Source organism: Chlamydotis macqueenii, chromosome 13 (genome assembly GCF_036417535.1).
Source record: "Chlamydotis macqueenii isolate bChlMac1 chromosome 13, bChlMac1.mat, whole genome shotgun sequence".
In the NCBI taxonomy this organism is placed as follows: domain Eukaryota; kingdom Metazoa; phylum Chordata; class Aves; order Otidiformes; family Otididae; genus Chlamydotis; species Chlamydotis macqueenii.
In genome coordinates this window covers 11543854-11567813 of record NC_141568.1, presented here as the reverse complement: position 1 = coordinate 11567813, position 23960 = coordinate 11543854, and the positions used below count along the sequence as shown (strand labels likewise).

Here is a 23960-nt window from a genome sequence, read left to right as displayed (position 1 = left end):
GGAAATACATTTCTCCTCCTAGTCTTCATGCTGCTTCCTAATTCACTTCTAAGGATTTTTACACTTCATTATAGTAGTTTTCCCTGAACAATATTTCAGCTAGTCAATACCTTGTTTGAAAGCAGTATCAAGATTTGGATTTTCAGAACATCGTGTCTGTGTGATAAACTACAACTGAATTCTAAGAGTTTCCACAGTCTACCCAAACTGGATAACTGCATGTAGCTGAACTTAATTTAGAACTAATTTAAATAACAGCCTCTTTCTTCCCACATGACACACCTAAATATGTATTTAGGCATTATCTGATACAGATTATAACTGCTGTCACCTTCAGGTTTAAGTAGTGACACGTTCCTGAAATTATACCACTCCCTCCCCTTTTCAGCTACTTTGAGCGAGGCTGTTTCAAGACTCTGATGTGCCACAATGACCACTAACGTCAGTGATATGCGGCAGACTTGAAGCACAGCTACTATACGCACACACAAATATGCATAATTTAGATAGCAATAAGCTTAGCACTTAAGTCACACAGGACTCCAGATTCCAACCCAGAGCTAATCCTTTTTCCACCTGACAATGATTAAGCAATTATAAGACTTCACTTACAATCAGGTCAAAATCACCCTGTGTTTCTTTATTCCTACAAGGAAATACGCATTACCTATTTGCTGCTTCTAGACTACCAACATATAAATTGGTAGAGAGCTGCTCAGTTTGCTCTGCAGTAACTCAGCAATCCACAGAAGTTAAAAAGTAGTTTCTTCCACAGGTGGCAACTTGCAGCAGAAGCTACATATGGCTTAGAATTAGGGCCAAAATTAATGCAAAACAACAGAAAAGTCAGTGGAGTTCAAGCTATAAAGATCCAGAAGAAAGAACACAGTCTAGACAAGACTCTTCAGGTCAGGCTCAGCACCTGAAAGCCAGGCTGCCTGGACTCTGCTCCTCACAGGAAATTATCTGGCTCAGAGCACATACTGCACTACAGAGGTGGCATGACAAGGGAACGGATCATGCTCCCCTTCTCACAGGAATGTCTTCACACATTTTTTAAGTTACTATAGCATCAAAAAAACACTCCATTCCCTACAAACACCGAGGCATACATAGCAGCATATGTCATGACAAACAAGTTCTCCAGAAGCTCACTTTGGCAAAGACATATCATGTGCTAGAGACAACACAGTTTACTTTACTGTGTACTCATCAATTCAGTTCTTCTGGAAGGTTCAAATGTACACACAAACAGCCTAGTGTCCATCACTGATTGTTATACTGCACATGCACAACAGTGGCCTGTTAAGCATCACTTCTGCTAGCAGAGCATGTCTTGGACTTTCTGATGTGCAATTGCTTGACCTGAGCCAACTGCAGACATTCTGGATCACACAGTGCACTTCCCGCAGGACTTCTATAAACACCCCGTGGGAAAGGCGAAGCCAAGAAGAGTTCTCTCCCCAGCACTGCCCCGTGGCGCCCGCGACGCTGCGGGACACCCTCTGCGCCGTGAGGCCCGGCTGGAGGCGGGCAGCCCGCACCCCACGCAAACAGCCTAGGCAGCGGGGGTTAATGCTCAACGACGCATTGAACGTTTCTACCGCTTCACGGGAGCGGGACGGCGGGCAGGTGCCAGCCGGTCGCGGGCAGTGGCAAGTGCCGCCTGCCCGTGCGGCCGGAGGTGCCGGCGGGCGCCCGAACGGCACAGCAGCGAGCACGGCCTGACCCCCGCCCGCCGCAGGGCCCCTCGCGGTCCCGCCCGGGAGCAGGCCGCGCTGGAGCCTCAGCGCACGGCACGCGAGGGCGGGCGCGCCCTGCCCCCCTCCCCCGTCACGGAGGGGCGGAAGGGGATCAGCGGCACCACTCCGGCGGCGGCGGTCCCGCAACCGCGCCGTAGACAGCCAGTCCTCCCGCCGAAGAGCGGGGCGGGGACGCCCGAGGCGGGAGCGCTACTTACACCGACAACATTGTCTCCCTTCCTCCCCGGCCGCCGAGAGCCGCTGACGGCCCACCTCCCCCAACCGCCCCGCGCCTCAGCCAAGCCCTACCGGGATCCAGGGCGGGCCCGGCACGGCGGCAGCGCCGCACGAAGCCAATGGCCGACCGCCGGCGGAGACCGAGCGAGGAACCAAGCAGCCGCCGCGGGGTCGGAGCACGCGGAGGCGGAGCCTGCGAGGGTTTATAGGGCCGGTCCGCGCCGCGCCCGGGAGGCCGCGGGCGCTCCCCGCGCGGCGCCACGTGACTGCGCGGGAGCGCAGCTGGGGCGAGTTAAAGGCGAGCGGCGGCCGCGGGGCTCGGGCAGCCGGGGACAGCCGGTTTCCCGGCTGTCGCTCTCCAGAACTTCATCCAGCTTTTTTTTTTTTTCTCCGTTTCTTTCTCCTTGGCGTCTGCCACTTTTCAAAGCGCAGCGCCCGATCGCAGAGAGCCCCGGCTGCCGTTCCGCGCGGAGCGCAATGAGCCGCCCCGGTTCCTCTGCGCGGTGGCCGTAGCAGGCGCGGAGCGATGGTGCCAGCCGCCCGCGACTCCCCGCAGCCCGCCCGGGCTCCGAGAGGCGTCGGCGCCGCTTGAGCAACCTGAGACGCGAGGCGGGTAAGAGGGTGCCGAATGCATGCGCGACCCGAGGCTGCCACACGTGTGCTGGTAGCGTCCGGCTTCGGCAGCGCCCTGGTCCCGGTACCGGGTAATCGGGGCGGAGCGGCGGGGACGCGCGGCCGGCGGGACCATGGTGAAGGAGGAGTGCAAGGCGCTGCTGGACGCGCTCAACAAGGTGACCGCCTGCTACCGGCACATGGTGCTGACCATCGGCGGCACCTCGGACTCCCAGAACCTGCGGGAGGAGCTCAAGAAAACCCGGCAGAAAGCCCAGGAGCTAGCGGTGGCCAACAGGAACAAGCTCACCACGGTCCTGAGGGACAAAACCGTGAGTAAGGAAGACAAAGCCGAGTTCGAGAGGCTATGGGTGATTTTCTCCACGTGCCTAGAGATTCTGGAGATCGACATGAGGAGAGCCTTGGAGCTAGGCCACGAGTTCCCGCTAAACGTCCCCAAAAAGCACCTGATCCAGACAGGCATGAGCGGGGGAACCTCTGGCGTGGCCGCCCGGGCGATGAGCGTCCAGAACATGAAATACGAGGCTGAGCACAATATAGACGTGGTGGATTTGAAAGACCTCGAGAATGAAATCAACCAGGTAGGAGAGATGATGTATGAGATGGAAATGAAGGTCAATGTCCCGCAGTGGACAGTAGAGGCTAAGCAAGACCCAGGGGCTGAACTAAAATCCACCATCAGCGTGGGCGCTTCTTCTATTGGCATGATCTCCGTGGAGGAAAATAAATCCTTCTGCGATATCAGCAAGGTTCTAGCTGGGATTATTTTCTCCGCTGTGCTCATTATCGCTATTGTCCTGGCAGTGTGTGTGGTAAAACTCTCTTAGGGTGGTGCAGGCTCTGACAAGAGCGACCCCCCCTACCATCTGTCTTTGGAGTGTTTCACGCCTCACCTTTCAACCTTTCATTTCAAAACGGGTCACTTGGATGAGCTGAGAATTTTAACCTAGCACTTGAAAAAACAAAGGAAAACTTTTGCCTCTCAATATCCTAAAATGCACGATTTGTTTCCTGCTGCTTTTTGAAGAAAAGAGATGCAAATCAGCCTGCAGAATAGGATATCTTCATTTGCTGGACTTGTAACTGTTAACTATGAAGTATCAGGGTATTATCACCACTGACTATAACAGAGATTTGTCTGCTATTAATAGATCACTATTCTCAGACGCCTGTATTTTTTGTTCTTGAATAGGCTCTGGTGTTTGCTGCTGGTCACTGTTTACAGCATGTGAGAGTAACACAAACGTGGAGGCTAACGCAGGTGTTTGGTCTCACAAAGTGAATAGAATATGGGGTTTTTCTCATCAAATACACAAAATATTATTTAAGTGGAGGAAAAGAGGAAAGATGAAAACCCCAATAAATGAACGTAAACAACCTCTATTTTAGATAAGTTAATGGTTGGGGAGGGAGGAGATGTGGAGGAGGATCGGGAAAACAGAACAAGCAATGTTTGATACCAAAAACTGTTGATTTACAGGGGATTGTACAGAACTCAATTGCAGGGGTTGGCAGAGAATATGCGAATGACTAATGGCTTTCCAAATCCAGAGAGAAAAAAAGGGAGAGTTGCATACTCAGAAAAATACTAGCGAGCCTCGTGGTTCTCATCCACATTTACCATTTACCACGATTTTGTCTTCCCCTGCAAAAGGCTGATTCTTGCCACTGGTTCAAATTTTTATTTCTGTTAGAAGGAAACAGTTTGCACTTCACAATTAACTATGAAATAGGAGCAATGAATCTACCCACAGCAGAAGCAGTAATTTTTGAAAAGAGATTTTGGCAAACAAAAGTGATGTCGATTTAAAGCTGACCTTGTTAATAATCCAAAGAGATCCCCTCTCACGTTGACAGGCAGGGACTGATGCCTGCATATGTACAGTCATATTTCTGCAAGCTCCTGAATTCTTTGCAGAAATCTAGACAAAGCTAAAAACGTGTCTCAGTTTCGTATCTCATTCATGTCTGCTTAATCATTTGGGAAACAAAAAGCCTGTAGGATTGGTCCGATTTGATACACTGCAATTCTGGGAGGTAAATGCAAGGGTAGCATAAAACTTTCTAGTGCTTTCCTATAAAACTGTCAACATTGAAATGTAAAATTGGGGGGTGGGGGGGACAGATACTAACTTTGCAGAGCAGCTCTAGAATGCTTTGTAAAAGGGCCTATATATTGTGGTATTTATTATGTAACTTATGGAAACGTCTTCTTACTGTCAATACGCACTTTCCGTTCACAAATGCTTGGTACATACTTAATAGTGCCATAGGTGTATGAGGCACTCCACAGACCCTGTAATATTGGGGTTTTAATAAGCTATTATTATTCTGCACTGATTATTATAGATACATTATCAAAAAGTAACAGACATATTTTATGAAGTTACTAGACAAGAGTCTTCATGCTTGTTAAAAAAATTATGTTGACAACACTCATAAACAGATAGTATTTTTGAGTTAAGAACTAAACATACTTTGAAAAACTGCAGCAAACAGTTTATTCTTTAAAACTTAAGACAACTGGATTTGAGGAGAAAAAGTGTGTGACAAATTTGAATCTGGTCACTTGTAGGTGAGAAAAAAATAATGTAGGTAAGAAAATACAGTAAGTGGAGGCCTGAATTAAAGGCTATAGACTATCATTACATTGAAGGATAATGCGAGTTCTGCTCGTTGATCCAGTCTAGCGCCATTCTCCTGGGAATTAACAGTTCTGTATAAGACGACCCCACTTTCCTTTCTATTGTACTTCACTCATTCCACAGGATGTGTTTTATACATAGTTAAATCTAGGTTCGTAGGGATCCCCGGCAGCATTCTAACAAAGTCAAGCCTGTATTTATCGGTGCTACTGTTTGTCTAGACAAGGTGTAATTGTTGTGTGTTGATTTAAATGAGAAGATCTCCTTCACAGTCATATTGAATAAGCATATTTATGGCAAATACAGCAAAAGCTGCAGGAGAATGTGCATATTTGGATTGCCACCAATAGCCATTAAGGATTTGTGAGTATTTTCACTGTTTGCAGTCTCCTTTTACTTAGTTCACAGGCAGGTGGGTGAGAAGTTGCACTCCATTCTGTGCTTCTTGAAAACTCCATGTTCCTATTGAAATCAGATTGTTTAATCACATGTTCTGAAAACCCAAGTAATGTATGTCTGGTGTCTGGTGGATAAGTAAATGGTTACACAGCATTCATTATCTTGGTATCCTGAAGTGGGTATGCTGTTTATCCACAGTTAGTTGTATAGAAGAGGTTTTTAAGAATAAGTAATCTCATCTTCAAAAGCAAGCCTGAGTTAGTTAACTGACTGTAAATTTTCAGTCTGTTGCATTTTTTTTGGAATTTGGATTTTTGAATACAGGACTCAATGAATTTATATAAATAGCCTATAATTATGTAAGTCTTGCTTTATTATGGATATGCACACAATTAGTATTTAAAGCATTGGACCTTGGAAAAATAATGTCTTTTCAAATCTTAAGACAAAGCTAGCTGCAGATTTACTCATCATTAGTTTGTTCCTAAAAATCTGTATCATCTTATATTTAGGCTATCTGAAATTAAAAGATTGTGTAGAATTCTAACAGAGGATTGGCACCATCTAAATGGATAACGTTCCCACCATTAACCTCCTACACTTGATACAAGTGTACGCTCAATGTGACAGTGTTCAGGCACAACAGTGCACAAAATCAAAACAAGATGAAACCACCATTGCGCAAAAGTACTGATGCTTCTTTTAAATTAAGAAATAAAGAGATGTTGTAGGTTTGCAGTCTTGCTTTTTTTTTTCCCACCAGAATGCGACTGGAAGGAGACTCAAAATGCTATTTTTGTAAGTGAAAAATGGGAAGTCAAACTCCACAAACCTCTGTATTTAAATAGCACAATAAAAATGCAAATACTCTCATGCTGATCAGTGAATGAGAATGTTATTGTGTTTTCAGTACAAAAGATGATGGCCATTGCTTAATTTCAGTATTGTTCTACTTCAGTTCTTTTGTCTTTATTCACAGGATACACACATTAAATTTGCTGTACACTAAATCTTATTCCTGACTTGAATTATACTGGTTTTGCCTGTGCATGGGTGGTATTTTCTACACTTTGAATAATTCAAACTTGTTACTGTCACTATTTATTTAATTTAAAATAAAGTACATTCTTATAACTTACTGGTTGGCTTGCAGCAGTAATTAAAGCCAAACAAAAACTGGAATATTAATACAGCTTTTCAGTAAGCTCTTCTAAACAAAAAGTTCCTATTTCAACCACAGGAATAAAAGTAACATGTTATGCCCTCTCATTGCAGTTTTCTTCACATAAATGCACCCTTCTCAAGCTCCCAAAGTTGAATATAGTGATATAGCTTAAATTTATACTGCAAGGGAATCAGTCTGAAAAGTTAAGAAATCTCTACCTTAGGAAAGAGCTACAATAATATTCAGCATAACAGGGATGACGTTGCCTTCAGCACTGCTGGTTCAGTGTTGCTAAGTATGGAACCATTGGCTTCGGCAATTTAAAACTAGAGACCATATTAGACTAGACTAACGTATTAGATCCTCCCTGTGTTAGGATCCAAACGGTGCCCCTTTCAGCCAGCAAAACTTGCATTTCCTTCAGCAAAAGATATACACAGCCTAAGGAGTACAAAATTTGGTCCTGTGGAATTAATGGCAACAACAATCAACAGTTGTATCAAACTATCAGAACTGAATCTGTTAAATGCAGCAATTTGTAATTTTATTACAGGACTTCCAGTCTATCACCTTAAAAACACTCTCCACCATTTTTAAGTTTACTAACAAAATGAACACAGAATCATAACTAAAGTGATTCTCCTTATGTTGTAAACAATGTAACATCAAACTTCAGTGCTTTGAATAAGAAATAAAATTAGTTTCAAAATTCTTCATGTAAATATGAAAATATTTTAATGTGAATGTATCAAATGCAATTATTTAAAAACAGACTAAACAACTGATGTCATTAGCTTTCAGATTAAAAATTAAACACGTGCTTGTTATTTGTAGTCTGAACGGATTGGTTATGGGCTTTCTTTTCGTTCTCTTATAAGGTTTATGTACATTCTCCAGAAATACCTTGTATTTAAGTGCCAATGGAACTCCTCGTCAACATATTTACCCTTCACAGATTTTCATTACGTAAAAAGTCATTCAGTAAGACCAGTGGATTACAGATCTCTAAGTGCTTTCTCTCAATACGATTATGTAAGTCTTTTAATGCAGGAAGAGATCTGGACAAAATAGTCTACACGTGAGCAGCATTTGCTATGGTAAGCATACAATAAAAGTGGGATTAGAAAATAACGTCTTTTATGCAAAATTATCTGCATGTGTTGAGGGAAGGACAAGAAAAGGAAGGCGATGGATGTGTGTCTCCATCTTATGTTAGCAAAGTATGCTTTCTGTTAAATATAATAGCATCACAACGTTAAACTGTAATTCTGTATAAGGCAGTATCTTACATCCAGTGGAACAAAGAATATAAAATATCCCTGAGTGGAACAGACTATCCATTCTCTGATTAATTCAATACAGAATAAGAGTAAAAATATTTTTATTTGCTACATGTTGATACCAATTTTACAAAAGGCAACCCTTTTCTCTCCCTGTTTCACACTACAAGGGACTTTCCATTGGAAGCAGGTGGTCCCAGAAGGCTGGATTCTCTCATCCATCCTGACAGCTTGCTGCTGCAGTACAGTGATGCAGCTGGAAATCTAGCGTAATCAGCTACCACTGAATAAACCTGTGGAAAGGTGAAACATCACATGGCATTTAACTAGCATGAAGGCTCTTCGGCATCTTCTCGTACAGCCAAGTACAAGCATTTCATGCTGGAAGCAATGTGACTAGAAGTCATGTAGGCAAATACTAATAAAATTACAGCATCTCTGAAAATCTGCCACCCACAGAGCCTAGTTAGCAAAAGCAATTACATTTATTGCTCAGTTGCAGTAATTTTTTTCAGAGTATCTACTGTGGTTTTCCTAAGTGTCAGAAATTGACTTCTTGAGTCTCCTCAGGATCAGGTGGGGTTTTTTGTTCTGATTGAACTGTATGTTTTATTTTATTTACACTGTATTGCATGGCATTATTTATCATATACTTACTTATTTATCATATACTTACATAAGATCTTCACTAAATTAAACAAACAAATCCTCTAAAAGCTAGTTCTAATTCAACTGCACAGAAATGGAAGTCACAATCATAGTACAAACATGTGGTCTGTTATTTCAGTCACTTTTTCACTATGCATTAAAATAATCACTGAAGTCTATGATCAACCAAATCTGTCCCTTGCATACAAATGCTCAAAGAACATACACAGTCAAACTCATTGATATATCACAGCACTAAGGAATTACATTGCAATCATGTGTTTTTTGTAAGAATAGTAAACATCAGGTCATACAGCCATGTATAATTGTGTTGAGAAAAAAAAATATTTAAAAATTCAACTGCAATTCCTTTGTATGGTCTTGAAGAATCTATACATAAATAGCATAAACCTTGAGGGAAATACAAGTGCGAAAGGTGGAAATGAGAAAAGACGACGAAAGAAAGTATTTAACTATTTATACCATATAAAATGACTGAGTACCTGACACACCAAACATGATACTCTCTCAGCAACTTAATCTAATATGCTAATTGCATGTGTAACTTTATATATAAATACACATTTGAGTTCTGGGTCCTAGACAGAGTGGTCTGAATCATTACTCATATAAGCCATCGCTATTGAGTTTAGTGAGAAATCACATGTGTGAAGACTATTCATGTAATTAAAAACTGCAGAATTAGAACCATAATTTCAATTTGCATAAGACATGTAATCCATTATGCGTGTGTTGGAAGTAGAACATCTCAGCTGTTAATATTATCTGTAACCTAGTTTTCTGATCTGCTTTGATTTGTTGGAATATTGTTTTGTATGAAGGTAGCTGTATTTTTTAATTATTATTTTTAGTGAGTCTATATAATGGTGCTGTAATTATAAACCTGCATTTCCTAGATTTGACATTTATTCATGTTTTGGACACAATACTTGGAAAACTATACAGTGAATAATCTATTTACTTTTTATATTATTTGTTAAGTCTGCCTATTCATTCATATTATATGAGCTAAACAATCTGAAAGCTTTAGAATGTTATTTTGAAATGTCAGTTCAAGAAGTAGTAAACACGCCCAGTGAAATGTCTTAAATTTTTGATACTTGAGGTTGGAACAATTCGTTAGATATAGTAGACACTACATCTGCATGGGCACAAAGCTTTTACCAGATGCATATAAATTAAACCAAGAACTGACTTAGCAGAATCATCTGTAACTCACAGGATAGCATGTAAGCCACATAAAACTGTCAAATAATGGTGAACTTTGTTTTCAATAACTACAGTGATGTGATCTGCACGTGCAAAATAATTTATGCAATAAGGCACCAAAAGGAATGAAGTTGTTCCATTGCTAAGTATTCTAATCATGCAAAAAAACCCAGAAAGCGAATTTTACAATCATTTCTATGTATCTAGTGACCAGAATCTGTTTTCTTTAAACAAACTAATGTTTTGTTTTTGTCATAACCAGTAACTGAAATGGAGAAACAAATGTTGACGTAACCCCCACATCGCTGAAATATGATCCCACAAGGAATTATTCTCAGAGCAAAATGGTGTTTCATTTGATATAACTTTTGCATCATTTCAGAAGGGCTTATTTTTCAATATAGCACAATCTTTTTTTGAAAACAACCTGAAATACAGAAGTATCTGGGGTCTATTAAGTTAACAATTGTGTGTTCTGGCATAAAAGAAGCATGAAAAGTAAATTCTAAATTTTTTAGCAAAAATACTTTTAAAAAAAATAATTTAAATGTGGGGGGGACCTCTGGCTCTCCAGCCTTCTCTCTTACATCTTACTGAGTATCCCACATATCTCTAGCTAATTCTTCCTAAGGGGAGCCTTTTCTCCAAACTAAAATCTACTGTATTCCCAGTCTACATACTGACCCTTGAAGCATGATCCTGGGGCCCACCTGAATGTAGACTGCCCCGGTGCTGGAACACTTACACTACAGTAATGGAATAAACTAGTAGGCTTAGCTTAGGAGTGCCATTCCTGAGCAATAGATTTTCTCAGATTTTCCATTCTTTCTGGAAATCACTTGTAGTACTATACAAACTTTTAAGTACAAGTGAGATGAGCTCTGCATTTTAGCAGAATATATTGAAGAAAGAAGTAATCTAAGCTGGAGATGAATAAATGAAATATGCTTTATAGATAACCTTACATCTACTTTGGCTTTAAGGCATTTTCTGTATTCATTTGAGCTATATCCAGCAAGTTAGCTATAGCTTTCGGAGAGCAGAGCACACTGACAGCACTTAGCTTTTGCCTTTCTTAGCAGGAAGCTGGAAGGGGATAAAACATCCCTTTGCACCCTTGATCTTTGCTCACAGAGTTTCTGAGTGTTTCTTTAGAACCTTCTGCCACCTCCAGTCCTGATAACTGGGTCATCTCATCCTCCTGGAACTTTGCATGAGATGACTTCAGCTTTGTTACAAACAGATACTGAACGGCTCTTTGTAAGACAATAATGAAAGGAAGTTTAAAAATTGCCATCAATAGGGTGAATATGATGACCCCTGGGTAAGGAATTTCATCCTTCTTAGGGGGACAAGGTGCCTTACATACCCCAGGACTGTGTGGAAAAATGCAGGAACTGGTCTAGAGAATCATGTTTGCCTTAACTTGCACTTGCACCTGGCTGTCTTTGGTTCCACAGGACTGCTTCAGATGCTGAGAACAGTCATGGACAATGCTATAACCACACAACTATTTCTCTACTGACAGTTCTGGTATTCTGTATGTGTTTGAGGTTGCAAACAGCAGCATGTATGCCAGTAACATATTCAATTTCCACTCCCCATGCAAGAATGCAGTGGGGGTATCACCAGTGGATATCAGTGAAACCAGAGGAATTGTTTTCCAAGGTATTCCTGCTTTACATACTAGCACTTGTGAAACTTTAGACTGCGCTAAGCAAATATATATATATATATACACATATATATAAACACTAAATTTAGAAACTTAAGGTAACAATATAATCTGCACTATTCTCTATTATCAGATTTTCCTAGAGATGTTCTGAAATAATGTTCCAGGGATATCAGACATTGCATTTTAGCCACAGTAAGACAGTTTTGTATATGTGCTGGTATTACAACTGATTTGAAAATGACGCTGTTCATTATTGGTACATTAGTACTTTCTACTTAAAATGCCTTTATGCTGAAATGATCTGACATAATGGACCCTAAATCTTTTTCATCAGCCATCAAGCTCATTGGACATTAAATCTTGAAAAACCTCAGTAGTTTATTAATATTTCACCACTAAGACAGCTTTTAGGCAAAGCACATTCCTACAAGATGTATACTTAACACAATAAAATAGATAACTACACTAAGAGAACAAAAGACAAACAAATATGAGGTGAACATCAACTATTAGGAAATAGGCACATTAGTGGACTTCATGCTTCAACTGCCTAAGATGGTAATCACTGATGAACAATAATGGTTAAATTATTTTCATAAAAATGAAAAAGGGGGCTAGAGTTACAAGATGTGCCGGTTTTGCTTGCGTATTTGGTCACTAGGAAGGAAAGAGGAGGGAGGGCAGACTTGTACATTGTCTGGCTATAGCACAGCTGGTGTTCTGCCCTAGTTTTAGTATAATCAGCCGGCTGGCTGACCTATTCTCTGCTGACTACAGCCTAGGATCAGGATGAACTTATGGCCCAGCTGTATCTATGGAGACCTTGACGGAATTTCTGGTTTGGTCAATTGACATACTGCAGCATCCCACTGGTTCAATTACCTCTAAAGATCATTTCAGTTATGGTGAGCCACATCTCATAGACATTAAGCACATGCTCAAATAGAAAATAAAATGGAGAAGTTGTCAGAGACATGTGCAGGTATAGGTATTTGTCAAACAGAATCTAGCAAGAGAAGTATTATGAAACAAAAATGCTGCTCCATGTTACCTACAAGTAACATTCTTAAAATTTCTCAACCAGTGTTACCAGCTTTCTCCTGCTTAAACGTCTTACAAATTCAAAAAAAACCCCAATATATTACTAAGTTGAGGAATCAAAATTGAAATGTTAAATTAAATAAAATAGAATGTTTCCTAAAGTGAAATGTTCACTCCAAGGACTTTTTCAAGGTTTTGCCATCTTGCCTGAATATATCTTTTTTCAGGTAACAAGGTACTTAAAAGCCACAAATCAAAAGAGCTCTGGAATAAAAATTAACCACAATTCTACATATTTGTCCCCTTTTAAGTCTACTAGAACAAATTCAAACACCTTGGAGCATGACATGTTTAATTAAAGACCTAAAATGATTTTTGTTACCATCGAGCCTTGACACAGAGCAGAGATAAGGCGATTTCTGAGGCCAGCGGGCGGGTCAGCAGCAGCATTACAATCAGAAACCAGACTCCTTGGCTCCCGACCCTGTGCTGATTCCTGGGGCTGTAACTACAGTCCCTTCAGTGCTACTCGGGAACACCCTGGCAGTCCCACGTAGCTATTCAACATTTACATCTTGTCATGCTGTAAATACACTCAGCGCTATGAAACCTCAGGAAGCGCGAGCTACTCCAAGCCAGTTTTTCCAGTAAACTGAAAGCCATCGCCTCGTTTCTCTCAGCCGTTCGCGCTGTGCCTGTAAACCCGCTGTATATCCTTAAGCTCTGACGCCTGGGGACACTACTTACCGGCTTAAGGCTGACCGGCACTGAGGCGTCACTGTTTCTGACCGGCCGGCACCCCGCCGCGTCTCTGGCGGGCCCAGCATTCCCCCGGCGGAGGTGCGCTCAGCGCGGCCCAGGCCCGCCGGGCCGTCCCGCCCGCTGCCTCTGGCTGCAGTGGCTCCTCCGGGAGCCCAGGCGGCGGTGGCGCCCGGGCGGCCCCGCAGCGCGATCGCTACCGCGGCCACCGCCTCCTCCTCCACCCCTCAAGATGAACTCGCGGCTGCGGCACTGGAGGGAAGCGGCCACGCTGCTGCTGGCGGCGGGCACGCCGGCGCGGCTGCCGCGCTCCCCACTCGGGGCCTTTGACTACGAGCTGCTGCTGCTGCAGCGGAGCTCCCGCAGCGGCTTCATGCCCAGCGCCCACGTCTTCCCGGGGGGCCTGGTGGAGGCGGCGGATTTCTCCGCTGACTGGCTGGGGCTGCTGCCCGCCTTGCCTCAGTGCGGGCTGGGCCTCGTCAAGCCGCCACCTCTCGGCAGCAGCCGAGCCCCGCTCTTCGCCACCGACCGGGAGCGGCTGGGCTCGCCGCTGCCGGGGGAAGTCGCCTTCCGCATCTGCGCTATCAGGGAAACGTTCGAGGAGGCGGGAATCCTGCTGCTAGCGCCGGGACGCGGGCCGGCGGCGGCGGGCAGCGAGCCGCCCCCGACGCTGCCAGCGGAGCGCTTGCTGAGCGCCGCGGAGCTGAGCGAGTGGCGGCGCCGGGTGCAGGAGGACCCGGCCTGCTTCTTGCAGCTGTGCCGCCACCTCCGCTGCGTCCCCAATATTTGGGCGCTGCACGAGTGGAGCAACTGGCTGACCCCCGTGAGCAGGACTGGTGGCGGCGGCCGGCGCTACGACACGGCTTTCTACCTGTGCTGCCTGGAGAAACAGCCGCCCCGCACCTCGCAGGACGACCGGGAGGTGACAGCCTTCCTGGTAAGGGCGGGCGCAGGAGGAGCTGCCCCCGCTGCGCCGCGCGGTGCGGCTGCAGCAAGCACCGGGGACCCCGCTGCTGCCCCTGCGGCCCCCCTCCTCATCTCCCGGCCCCGGGAAACCGCCCAGCCTCTGGCCTGTTTCCAGGACAGCCCGGGGCAAAAGGCGGGGTCCTCCAAAGGTCTAGCTCTCTCGCTGTGCTGATAACGCTCCCCCAAACTGTGAAGAAAGGAAAGGGAGTTTCCATCTCCGTAGTAACGCGCTCTCGTGTACATCTCCCCTCCCAACCGGTAACTGCTACCGCCCCCCGTCACCAATCGTGCCGCGGTAACTGCTGCCAGAAGAGGCTGCTCCTTGAAGGTCATTTTACATGAAGTTTTATCGCGTAGGAGGTGTACCCTGCCAGGTCATTTTCACCTTCAATTACTGTATCTCTCAGAGGTGGATACTGCACATTCATTCGTGCAGTATCCACAAACTATTGCCCCTATACCCTTAAAAGTCAGTATGCTTGCAGAGATCCCTGTGGTATGTACACTGTTCCGGGCTGCAAGAGCTGCTAATAATTTTTGTCCTTTGTAGACTTACTGGAATATTTTAATTAACATACAAACTTACTGAAATAGTGCATTATTAAAAGCATTTTTGAGCTATATTGATTTTTACTTTTTTTTTTAACTGGAGGAGGTAAAAGTAAAAACTTACACTCTAATGTACCTGACCCTGAGCTGTTTTCAAGAAGTTTCTTCATTAAGTTTGAAAGCAAGTTAGAAGTTCTGTAAAAGTTTACCTATCAATTTTGGTATTACTATATTTATTTTTTAAATAGACCTTGCTACTGAAATTCAAAAGTATCTGTGATCTTATCTGCAAAAGAGTTCATTTTGTTATAGTTTTATTAATAACCACATAAATCTATTGCAAATGTTTATGCACACATAGTACCAAATTCACCGTGTGAGATGCGAGTGCAGTGTTTAAGCATGAATAGCTGGGCATTCGTGCTCTGAAAACAATCTGTACAGGAAGCAGACGTTTACAGGTACTTTTAATTCCTGAAGCATCAGTAGCAAGCTCTGTTAACTGAGTTCACACTGAGTTTAAGGTTTTCTGTTGGTTTCAATAGACTTAGGCCCCTAAAAGCAGTCTCAATTTTAGTTTCCAAACTTGGCATTCCTATGTATAAAAATAAAACTCATTTTTAGATGAAAATAACTAATTTTTATAGATTGTTTTTACTATGTTTTCAATTTTTTAAAACTTCTTGTTGTTGTTGTTATTTTGGTATAGTTTATACATGGTTTTTGTTGTGTTCAGAAAATATGGACTGTTGGAAGCTCTTTCTGTAAAGATTTCCTTGCTAATGGCTTTTAAAGTTACTGATACTTTCTATCTGCTGATGAAACTATTATTTCAAGGCTGCTTTTCATTTTACAGTGGGCATCACCTCCCAAAGCCATTGAACACTTTAAATCTCAAGAAATATGGTTTGCTCCACCTCAGTTCTATGAATTGTGTAGGCTGTGCAACTTCTCATCACTCCGTGAGTTACACAAGTTCAGCTCTGATCGAGCTCTAGAGGGGTGTGAACGTTGGTTGCCTGTGACGTTAACTGCTTCAGACGGCTACATGCAGCTATTGCCAGGTAAGAAAACTGATGAAGGTTATTTTAAATATAAAACAACTTGCAAATTAATACATACTCAAGCCAAGTGACATAGACACATCTACACCTGCACGGTGTCAGTCACTGCACGCTGTTTCCACTGTTTGGCTCACTACTTTGATACAGTTCATAATGGCTACTGTCAAATACAAGCTACTGAATCAGACAGCATAGTTATTTCTGTACTTAATCATCATCTTCACTGTCTCATATGGTTGCCATTAATATGTTTATTTATTAAGAAATTCTAGCATTTCAATGTTGGGGTTTTTTTTAAATCTGAAGGATGTATTAGAGCTCCTCCTATTTAGTGCTTTTCAGTGGGAATTCTCATTTACTTCAGTTATCTGTTTGTAAGGGCAAGTGCATCAAGCATAACTGCAGTATCGGTCTTCACAATTGTAGTGACAGGGCAGTGATCTAAAAAGCTGCACTAATTCATTTTCCTCCTGCCCTTTCTCCTACTTAAGTCTCTCTCTCATTTCATAATCTTGTACATTTTGGCCTTCTCCTTAAAAAAACCCACATGTACTATTTATTTTTGTAAAGACACTTCAGAACTGCTGTATCTTTAAATCTGGAGATGTTTTGGGGCAATTTACTTTTGTATTGTAAAATACATTCCCACCGAGTTTCATGTCCTGATATATATTAAAAAATTGCTAGTGTCACTTGATCAAAAGGCTGGAAAATAAGATAGGCAATGTATAACTAAATCTCTTTTTCTGCCCCCAGGAGATGAGTTATATCCAGAAGATCCAGATTATACAGGAGAAAAGAAAATAATCATGTCAACAGATAAGAAGGTTGAAGATCTCATGAAAGAGGGTAGCATGTTTCACAGGATAGTAATAAAAAACTTAAACAGTTTTGCTGTCTATGTTAATATTGAAGCAAAATATAAACATATGAATCCATTGATGATAAACTCTGATGGTTCAGATTACAATAGCAGATTATAATATGTTTGGTTTAAAGCCAAAATATTTTTAATTACATACATATTCACTGTGATTTTGGTCCTTTCTAACTGATGCCAAATAGTCAGAAAAATATTCCTTTGTCCTGTGAAAGCATTTTGTGTGTGCGTGGTTTGAGATCTATGTGTACCTAATTCTTTCAGTCTTTGAAACAGCACAGTTGTGCCAGTTGTGATGTTTAGAGGCTACTGAAAATTTAATATAACCATCAACTTAATTATTGCTTAACTTAAATGCAATATGATGGTAATTATACTGAGTCATTATGACCTTACTCTACTTACATACTAACTGCTGCACACTGGTTTGTTGGGCCACACAGGTCCTTTTCTCACTGAAAATTTAAGTATATATTATGTTCAGAACAAACATGTTTTGAGCTGAAGAAATCTTTTACTGTGCTTCCCAAAGGTATCTATTAGACAACTGTAATGCTTGTCTAGGAATGAATGAAATCTCCCATTCCATATCTGCTGACATCTCCCAGTCTATTCTCTCTCTCATTTTGGGAAAACTAGTATATAAGTGTATATATAGATTTATTAGCTAAAGTTCACTTTTTAAAAAATTATTATGAAGTTAATATTTATATTTAATATAAATAAGTTATTTTTATTAATGGTAATCTATTTCAAACTTTATAATTTTCAAAGGTAGAGATAAATTAGACAAACTAAGTCATCTATCGGACTGAGTGCATTCTCAACATTCGTTTTGTTCAGGGTAATTTTTTATCTTCAAGTTGTTATCAATTTAAAAACTAGAAAAATTAATTGTTTACCTCCAAAAAGATACCAACAACTGCAGGGAATAATGTACTATCTTGGAAATACCCACTTCCGTATTTTAACATCCCACGTTTTGCTTCTCAACTATTTTACTAAATATATCTGAGATTTAAGAACTTAAAAGGAAGGATTGCTGCTTGCTTTTTTTTGTTTGGGTTTTTGTTTGTTTGGTTTTGTCTTTTTGTGCAATAAGTGGAGTAAATGGAACAGTGCTATAAGATCTGGAACAGTAATGAATGATGCCTTGAGATTAGCCAGTAAAGTTGTTCCTAAAGCTTGGCTTCAGCTTTTGTTCTGTATTTCAATTAAAATCTTCTGCAATATTTTCATTAAATTGAACTGGTTTGTAGCATTCATTTTGATTGGAAAAATGCATGTCCCTTTCTCCCCAAACATGCTCAGATTGTTCTTGATTTTGCAGACCTTGTTGAAATTTGTATACTCTGCTAATGGATACCCTTCACATGGATCATGTGAAGCAGTATATTATGTATACTGCATATGAAGCAGTATAGTATCTCCTTCAGAATATTCTGGCAAACTGAATTATTCTGAACATGAAGAAATCAGGAAAATTAGAATAGAGAGCAGAGGAAGCAAAGCAAGTACCCTGTATTGCTGTCCTAGCATGATTTTTAGCTCTTTGAGACAAACGCTGTCCACTGTAGTACTACGACAAGAGTGAAAGGCATGCTTATGATAATATTTGTGGTGTCTATAGTAACAAATATCTTGGCTTCAAAATAATTCAGTTATTTACTCATAAAGGGCAAAGTCAGTCATCTGAGAAATCGTTAGGCTGTTTTACAAGTTACAATGAGAAGATACACAAATCTAACAAGATATAGCATTGATAAAGATGTTACATTGGTTGGGCTCTCTTTTACCTTCTGTATAGAGCCAAGACTCCTTATTTTGAGCTGGTGGACAATAATGCAGCAAGTTAAGGTTATTCTGTCAGCCCACATAAGAGGCACAGAGAAACACTTGCAAAAGTATTTCTATTTGATTGTTGTTGTGTAGCAACAATGGTGAACTATTCTATTCTTGCAGACAGAGGCTTAAAAAAAATGCCCTGTGATAATTAGTAATACAGTCATAGAATGTCTTTGGTTGGAAGGGACCTTTTAAAGATCATGAAAGCTAACATCCCTGACATGAGCAGAGACATCTTTTACCAGATCAGATTACTCCGAGCCTCAGCTGACCTGACCTTGAATGCTTCCAGTGATAAGACATCCCCAACTTCTCTGGACAACCTGTTCCAGTGTCCCACCACGCTCACTGTAAAAAATTTCTTCCATATATCCAATTTAAATCTACTCTCAGTTTAAAAACATTACCCCTTGTGCAGTCACTACAGACTTTCATTAAAAGTCTCTCTCCATATTTCTTGTAAGCCTCCCTTTAAGTACTGAAAGGCAACAATAAGGTCTCCCCAAAGCTGCCTCTTCTCCAGGCCAAACAGCCCCAACCCTCTCAGCCTGTCTTCACAGGAGAGGTGCTCCAGCCCCCTGATTTTCATGGGCCTCCTCTGGATCCACTCAAGCAGGTCCATGTCTTTCTTGTACTGGGGTCCCCAGAGCTGGATGCAGTACTCCAGGTGGGGTCTCACAAGAGCAGAGCAGAAGGAGAATCTCCTCCCTCGACCTGTTGCCTGTGTTTCTTTTGATGCAGCCCAGAATAGGACAGGCTTTCTGGGCTGCAAGTGCACACTGCCAGCTCATGTCCAATTTTTTATCCACCAGTACTCCCAAGTCCCTCTCTGCAAGACTGCTCTCAATCCCTTCATCCCCCAGTCTGCACTGATACTAGTGACTACCCCTACCCCGGTACAGGAGTTTGCACTTGGCCTTGTTTAACTTCATGAGTTGCACATGGGCCCACTTCTCACACCTGTCCACATCCCTCCAGATGGTGTCCCTCCCCTCCACCCTACCAACTGCACCACTCAGCTTGGTGTCATGAGCAAACTTGCTGCGAGTACGCTCAATCCTACTGTCTACATCACTAATGAAGATATTACACAGAACTGGTCCCAGTATGGACCCCTGAGGGACACCACTCATTACTGATCTCCATTTGCATGAATTTTTTATTTTTCTGTACTTTATGGTTGTTCTACCAGTTTGGAGAAAATATTTTTAGGAAATAAGTAATCCCGCAACCTAGATACAGGTTAGATTGTTACAGAAGTTTTTAAACACCTGCATGTTGTGGGAAATTAAGCCTTTAATTCTAAGTTTTGCTGTATGTCAAAAACGGTTACTTCAATACCAGATGCATATCTTAAGTAAACAGTCTCTCTCTCCATCTTTGATTGTCTCCTACTGATGCGCGGATCAAATTCCCTGTATCACTACAAGTTTTTTTTTTTCACCAACAAAAGCAAAATGGACCAGTAGGGGGAGCCTGAAGGCCAAAGAACAAAAAAAAAAGTAACAGAAAATAACCAAAAAAAAGTAAAAAATATACTATTCTATATAGAAAGTTTTTACAATTGTTAAATGGAAGCATAAATCGTTTAGAATATATACAGCAAATACCTTTTAAGTTTAAAATACTGATGGTTAAAGCTGTAGCTTCAAAATACTGAGCCACTCTTGAATATGAGCTTCTGCCCACAGAAGTAGGCTGTATTTCCCAGCTGCACGTTTCATCCCCTCCTCTTGGGATGGCACTCTGTCTATGTAGCCTTGTGCAAAACTATATGAGGCTTGGAATACCTTTTTTTTTTTTTTTAAGACTGAATGGAAAAGCTGCTATACAACAAAGTAAATTAAAAAAAAAGAAAAGTTGCTTTATCACAGAGCTTGAGATGTGAGAGTGAAGATTTTTTTAAAGGCCTAAATGCTACGGAGCATTTACAACAGATGTTTTCTGTTGCAAATATGCATATATTTAAGTAACACAGCTGAACACCAACAGAAAAGTGCCTGGTGCTTTTTCTCCCTGTCTACCTCACCTTACACGCCTCTCAAGAATCCACTCCGCTCCAGGCTGTGCGGCCTCTGGGAAATACGCGAGCTGCAGAAGGCCCAGGAGGCACCGCCTCGCGGTGCGGGATGCGGCCCTGCCTCGGGAAGGCACCGCCACGGGAACAACCCCGGCCCGCCTCCCAGCGGCTCCACCGCACTAAGCCTGAGGCACCACCAGCGCTGCACGGCGCGTCTTGCCCCTCCGAGCCCGGGGCAGGAGCGGCACAGAAGCAGGACTCTCGCTTAAGGCTCAGCTACCACAACAATACACTCAAGAAGCCGGGAACGCGCCATTACCGCGCTCGCAGCCCGCGCCGGCCACGTCCTGTACCACCTCCGCCAACCCGCACATGCGCAGTAAGCGCAACGCCGGGGGCACGCGCTGCCTGCGGCCTGCGTACGCTTGCGCGCTGGCGGGGATTTTGGAGGTGGAATGGCCGCCTGTTTCTGGAAGCTTCTGAGGGACTTCGTGCGGGGCTGTGCGTGGGAGCTTGTGGCTGTGGTTATGGTGGTGACTGAGGTCAGGGGGTTTATTTTTACGAGGGAAAACGTGGAACTAAGATAACATGAAGGAAGCTGGGGAGGGTAAAGTAAAAAGCATATGTTTTTAACAGTCTTACTTTTTGCTGCGCTCATCTTTCCTTGTACTGTGTCTGTTAGGTGTGAGTTCTTTAGATGGAGTAAAACCAACTAGAGGGAGAGAGGCTGGGGTAGCGAGCTGGTTATGTTTTCTAGGGGTGTTTGTGTCAGGCTTGTGATACTGGAAAGGCATCTTTTTGTCTTAATGTTTTCCTTAAAGTAGGAGTTTGGGGTAAGGGGTTTAATGATCTCTTGCGTCTTTTCATGGTAAATATCCTTAATATTTGGGTATGGACTTTGAGCAAAAGTTTGTGTTCTCATTTAGTTCTTGATAACAAAGTGGAGATGTTAGTAAGATTATATTAGGACAGCTAGCCTTTTGCAGGGGTGCACTTTATTCTTCATCCTTTGATAGGTCATTTATTGGTTTTGCACCTTTCAAACTGAAAGATTAGCAGATGTTATTTATGCCTCTCACGTGTTATTCCTACAATAAAAGTGTATGTATTTTTGAGTGTCTAAGGCAGTACTATGTATCTGATGTTATAGTACAGGGTTAGAGGCTTACATGTAGGTTGCCTGATATGCTTGTACCGTATTAGGTAAAGGTTTTAAAATAGTTTCAGCTGTTTCATTGTAGTGTCACACTAGGAATAATTATTACCATCTCTTTGCAAAATATATTGCTCGTTATGACCACCGTGTAGCTGTATTGCTTCGTATTTAGTGTGGACTTGTTCAATGCTGTCTGTGGACAGGGAAGGCCAATGTCTTGACTTTCTTCTCACAAACATTTTATTAGGCACCTGCTTCTAGTGTGTTTTCTTCTCAGTGGTAAGCTAGACACTGCGATGATGATATTGCAATGTGCTGGTTTGTGCAAAAATGAAATGCAAATTACTTTAGTCAGGAGGTAGTTTATTATTCCTTTGTAATTTTTAGGTATTGCAGATAAAAGTAATGTGAAATACTGTTAAAAATATCTATTATGTTAGAATTATTTCCTAAGGTTGGGACTTTTCTTGTGTGTTAGTGGGTTGTTGGTGGTTGTTTTTTTTTTTTTTGTCCTAATGATGTAAGCATTTGCCTTTGGAGTTTCTGTCCATTTGGTCATGTAGATAGATCGCAGCAGCCCTTGTCTTCAATCAGCCTATTTCTGTTGGCCTTTGAATGTAACTCAACTTACTTACAGTGTATAGTATATAACAGGTATGTTTTCATGTACTTAAAATTGATGTGGTTGTATGTAAATAAGCGTGGCTGGCAAATCTTAATAACGCTTTAACATAATGCCTCTATAAGAAGGCTGCTTTGAACCCTTTGGTATATGTAAATCAGTTGCCTAGACTAATACCCCTGAAACAAGTAGCAAAAATCTTTAGGCTTGTTTTAGATGTATGTTCCTTAGATATGCTTCAAAACAAATAACGGCTTTAAAAGAGGTTAATCAAATGTTTGTTGTTCTTTTACAGTAGTGTTGAGGAAAAGTCTATCTGAAAAACATGGACGTCTTGGTGTTACAGGTATGGTGGCCTTTCTTTAAAGGCTGCTGTTTGTCTATTTCAGCGTAACTCTCTGGAAGTCAGATTTACAAATAAGATGATGTCTCTGTGTTTCCATTCAGCAGCAGTTTTTTACACGTGTGGGTTCACATATGGATTAGATACATTTTGTAATTTCTTTTAGTTGTTTATATTGGTTTCATCTCAGAGATCAGTAGGGGTACAGCTAAAATCTAAAATGGAGGATGTGCAACGTAATCTTAAGTAGAGTGTAGTATAGTCCTAGATTCTACTAAGTTCCTCAAGAGATCGTGGAAAAATCATGTTCCCAGAATACAGCCAGGACCACTGACCCCAGCTGACCAAAGGGATGTTCCGTACCATGTGATGTTGCACTCAACAATAAAAGCTGTGGGGAAAGATGAGAAAAGGAGGACGTTTGCAGTTATCAAATTTGTTTTCCTGAGTTAGTGTCATGTGTAATGAAACCTTGTTTCTCCGGAAATGGCTAAACAGCTGCCTGCCAGTGGGAAACAGTTGAATGCATTCCTTATTTTGCTTGCATGTGCAGCTTTTGCTTTACCTATTCAGCTGTTTCTGTATCAGCCCATGAATTTTCTCACTTTTACCCTTACAATTTTCTCAATCTTCCCACTGCAGGGGATTGGGGGAGCAGCTGTATGATGTTCAGCTGCCTGCTATGATTAACCCACAACAATTGCAGACCCAGATCAGCTGAGAGATTGGGATAGAAAGGTTTACAAAGGCTGAGCAGAAAGCTATGACCCTGTTTAAAATAAACTGTCTTGTAGAATCTCTTGAGCATGAAGAAAAGCCCATTGGTGGGGTTTGTTGTGTTTTTGGGGGTTTTATACGCACTTCTTGAAGACGGTATGGAAGTAAAAAGCTTTGTCTTTGCACTTTACCCACTGTTTGGTTTAACCGAGTTTTTAGATAATGATGCTATCTTTTAGACTACACATGGCAATTAATTACAGTGCTAAAGAAAATTGCAAGCTGAGAAGTCGTTTAATGAACTAATGGTCTGAAATTGAAAGGTGTTTTGCTTGTAATGT

General features: G+C 41.9%; 4 protein-coding genes across 6 annotated transcripts in view; 3 read left to right on the top strand and 1 right to left on the bottom strand.

The window, feature by feature from the left end:
* Window positions 1-2141, bottom strand: part of ANKRD27 (ankyrin repeat domain 27) — a 42996-nt gene extending 40855 nt beyond the window's left edge. For both annotated transcript variants that reach the window (XM_086758007.1, XM_086758008.1), the window contains exon 1: window positions 2052-2141. The gene's annotated coding sequence lies outside the window, so the exon portion shown is untranslated. The remainder of the gene's footprint in view (window positions 1-2051) is intronic.
* Window positions 2142-2247: 106 nt separating this feature from the next.
* On the top strand, window positions 2248-6533 carry RGS9BP (regulator of G protein signaling 9 binding protein). Its single transcript, XM_086758340.1, has one exon. The coding sequence runs from the start codon at window positions 2726-2728 to the stop codon at window positions 3437-3439; it is 714 nt and encodes a 237-aa protein (XP_086614466.1). The 5' UTR covers window positions 2248-2725; the 3' UTR covers window positions 3440-6533.
* A 7156-nt stretch (window positions 6534-13689) lies between these two features.
* NUDT19 (nudix hydrolase 19) lies at window positions 13690-18157 on the top strand. Its single transcript, XM_086758067.1, has 3 exons — window positions 13690-14394; window positions 15829-16036; window positions 16793-18157. Exons 1-3 carry the CDS (start codon window positions 13690-13692, stop codon window positions 17017-17019), a joined length of 1140 nt encoding a protein of 379 aa, XP_086614193.1. The 3' UTR covers window positions 17020-18157.
* A 4697-nt stretch (window positions 18158-22854) lies between these two features.
* Window positions 22855-23960, top strand: part of TDRD12 (tudor domain containing 12) — a 37248-nt gene continuing 36142 nt past the window's right edge. For both annotated transcript variants that reach the window (XM_086758208.1, XM_086758205.1), the window contains exon 1: window positions 22855-22905. In XM_086758208.1, the coding sequence (XP_086614334.1) occupies window positions 22885-22905 (21 nt within the window). In that variant the 5' untranslated portion in view covers window positions 22855-22884. The remainder of the gene's footprint in view (window positions 22906-23960) is intronic.

What these genes read in the sequence shown, in the direction of transcription:
- RGS9BP (XM_086758340.1), top strand. Translation starts at nt 2,726, where the DNA reads ATGGTGAAGGAGGAGTGCAAGGCGCTGCTGGACGCGCTCAACAAGGTG.
- NUDT19 (XM_086758067.1), top strand. Translation starts at nt 13,690, where the DNA reads ATGAACTCGCGGCTGCGGCACTGGAGGGAAGCGGCCACGCTGCTGCTG. An exon ending in GGGAGGTGACAGCCTTCCTG is followed by an intron (nt 14,395 to 15,828) that starts GTAAGGGCGGGC and finishes TTCATTTTACAG; the next exon opens with TGGGCATCACCTCCCAAAGC. An exon ending in CTACATGCAGCTATTGCCAG is followed by an intron (nt 16,037 to 16,792) that starts GTAAGAAAACTG and finishes TTCTGCCCCCAG; the next exon opens with GAGATGAGTTATATCCAGAA.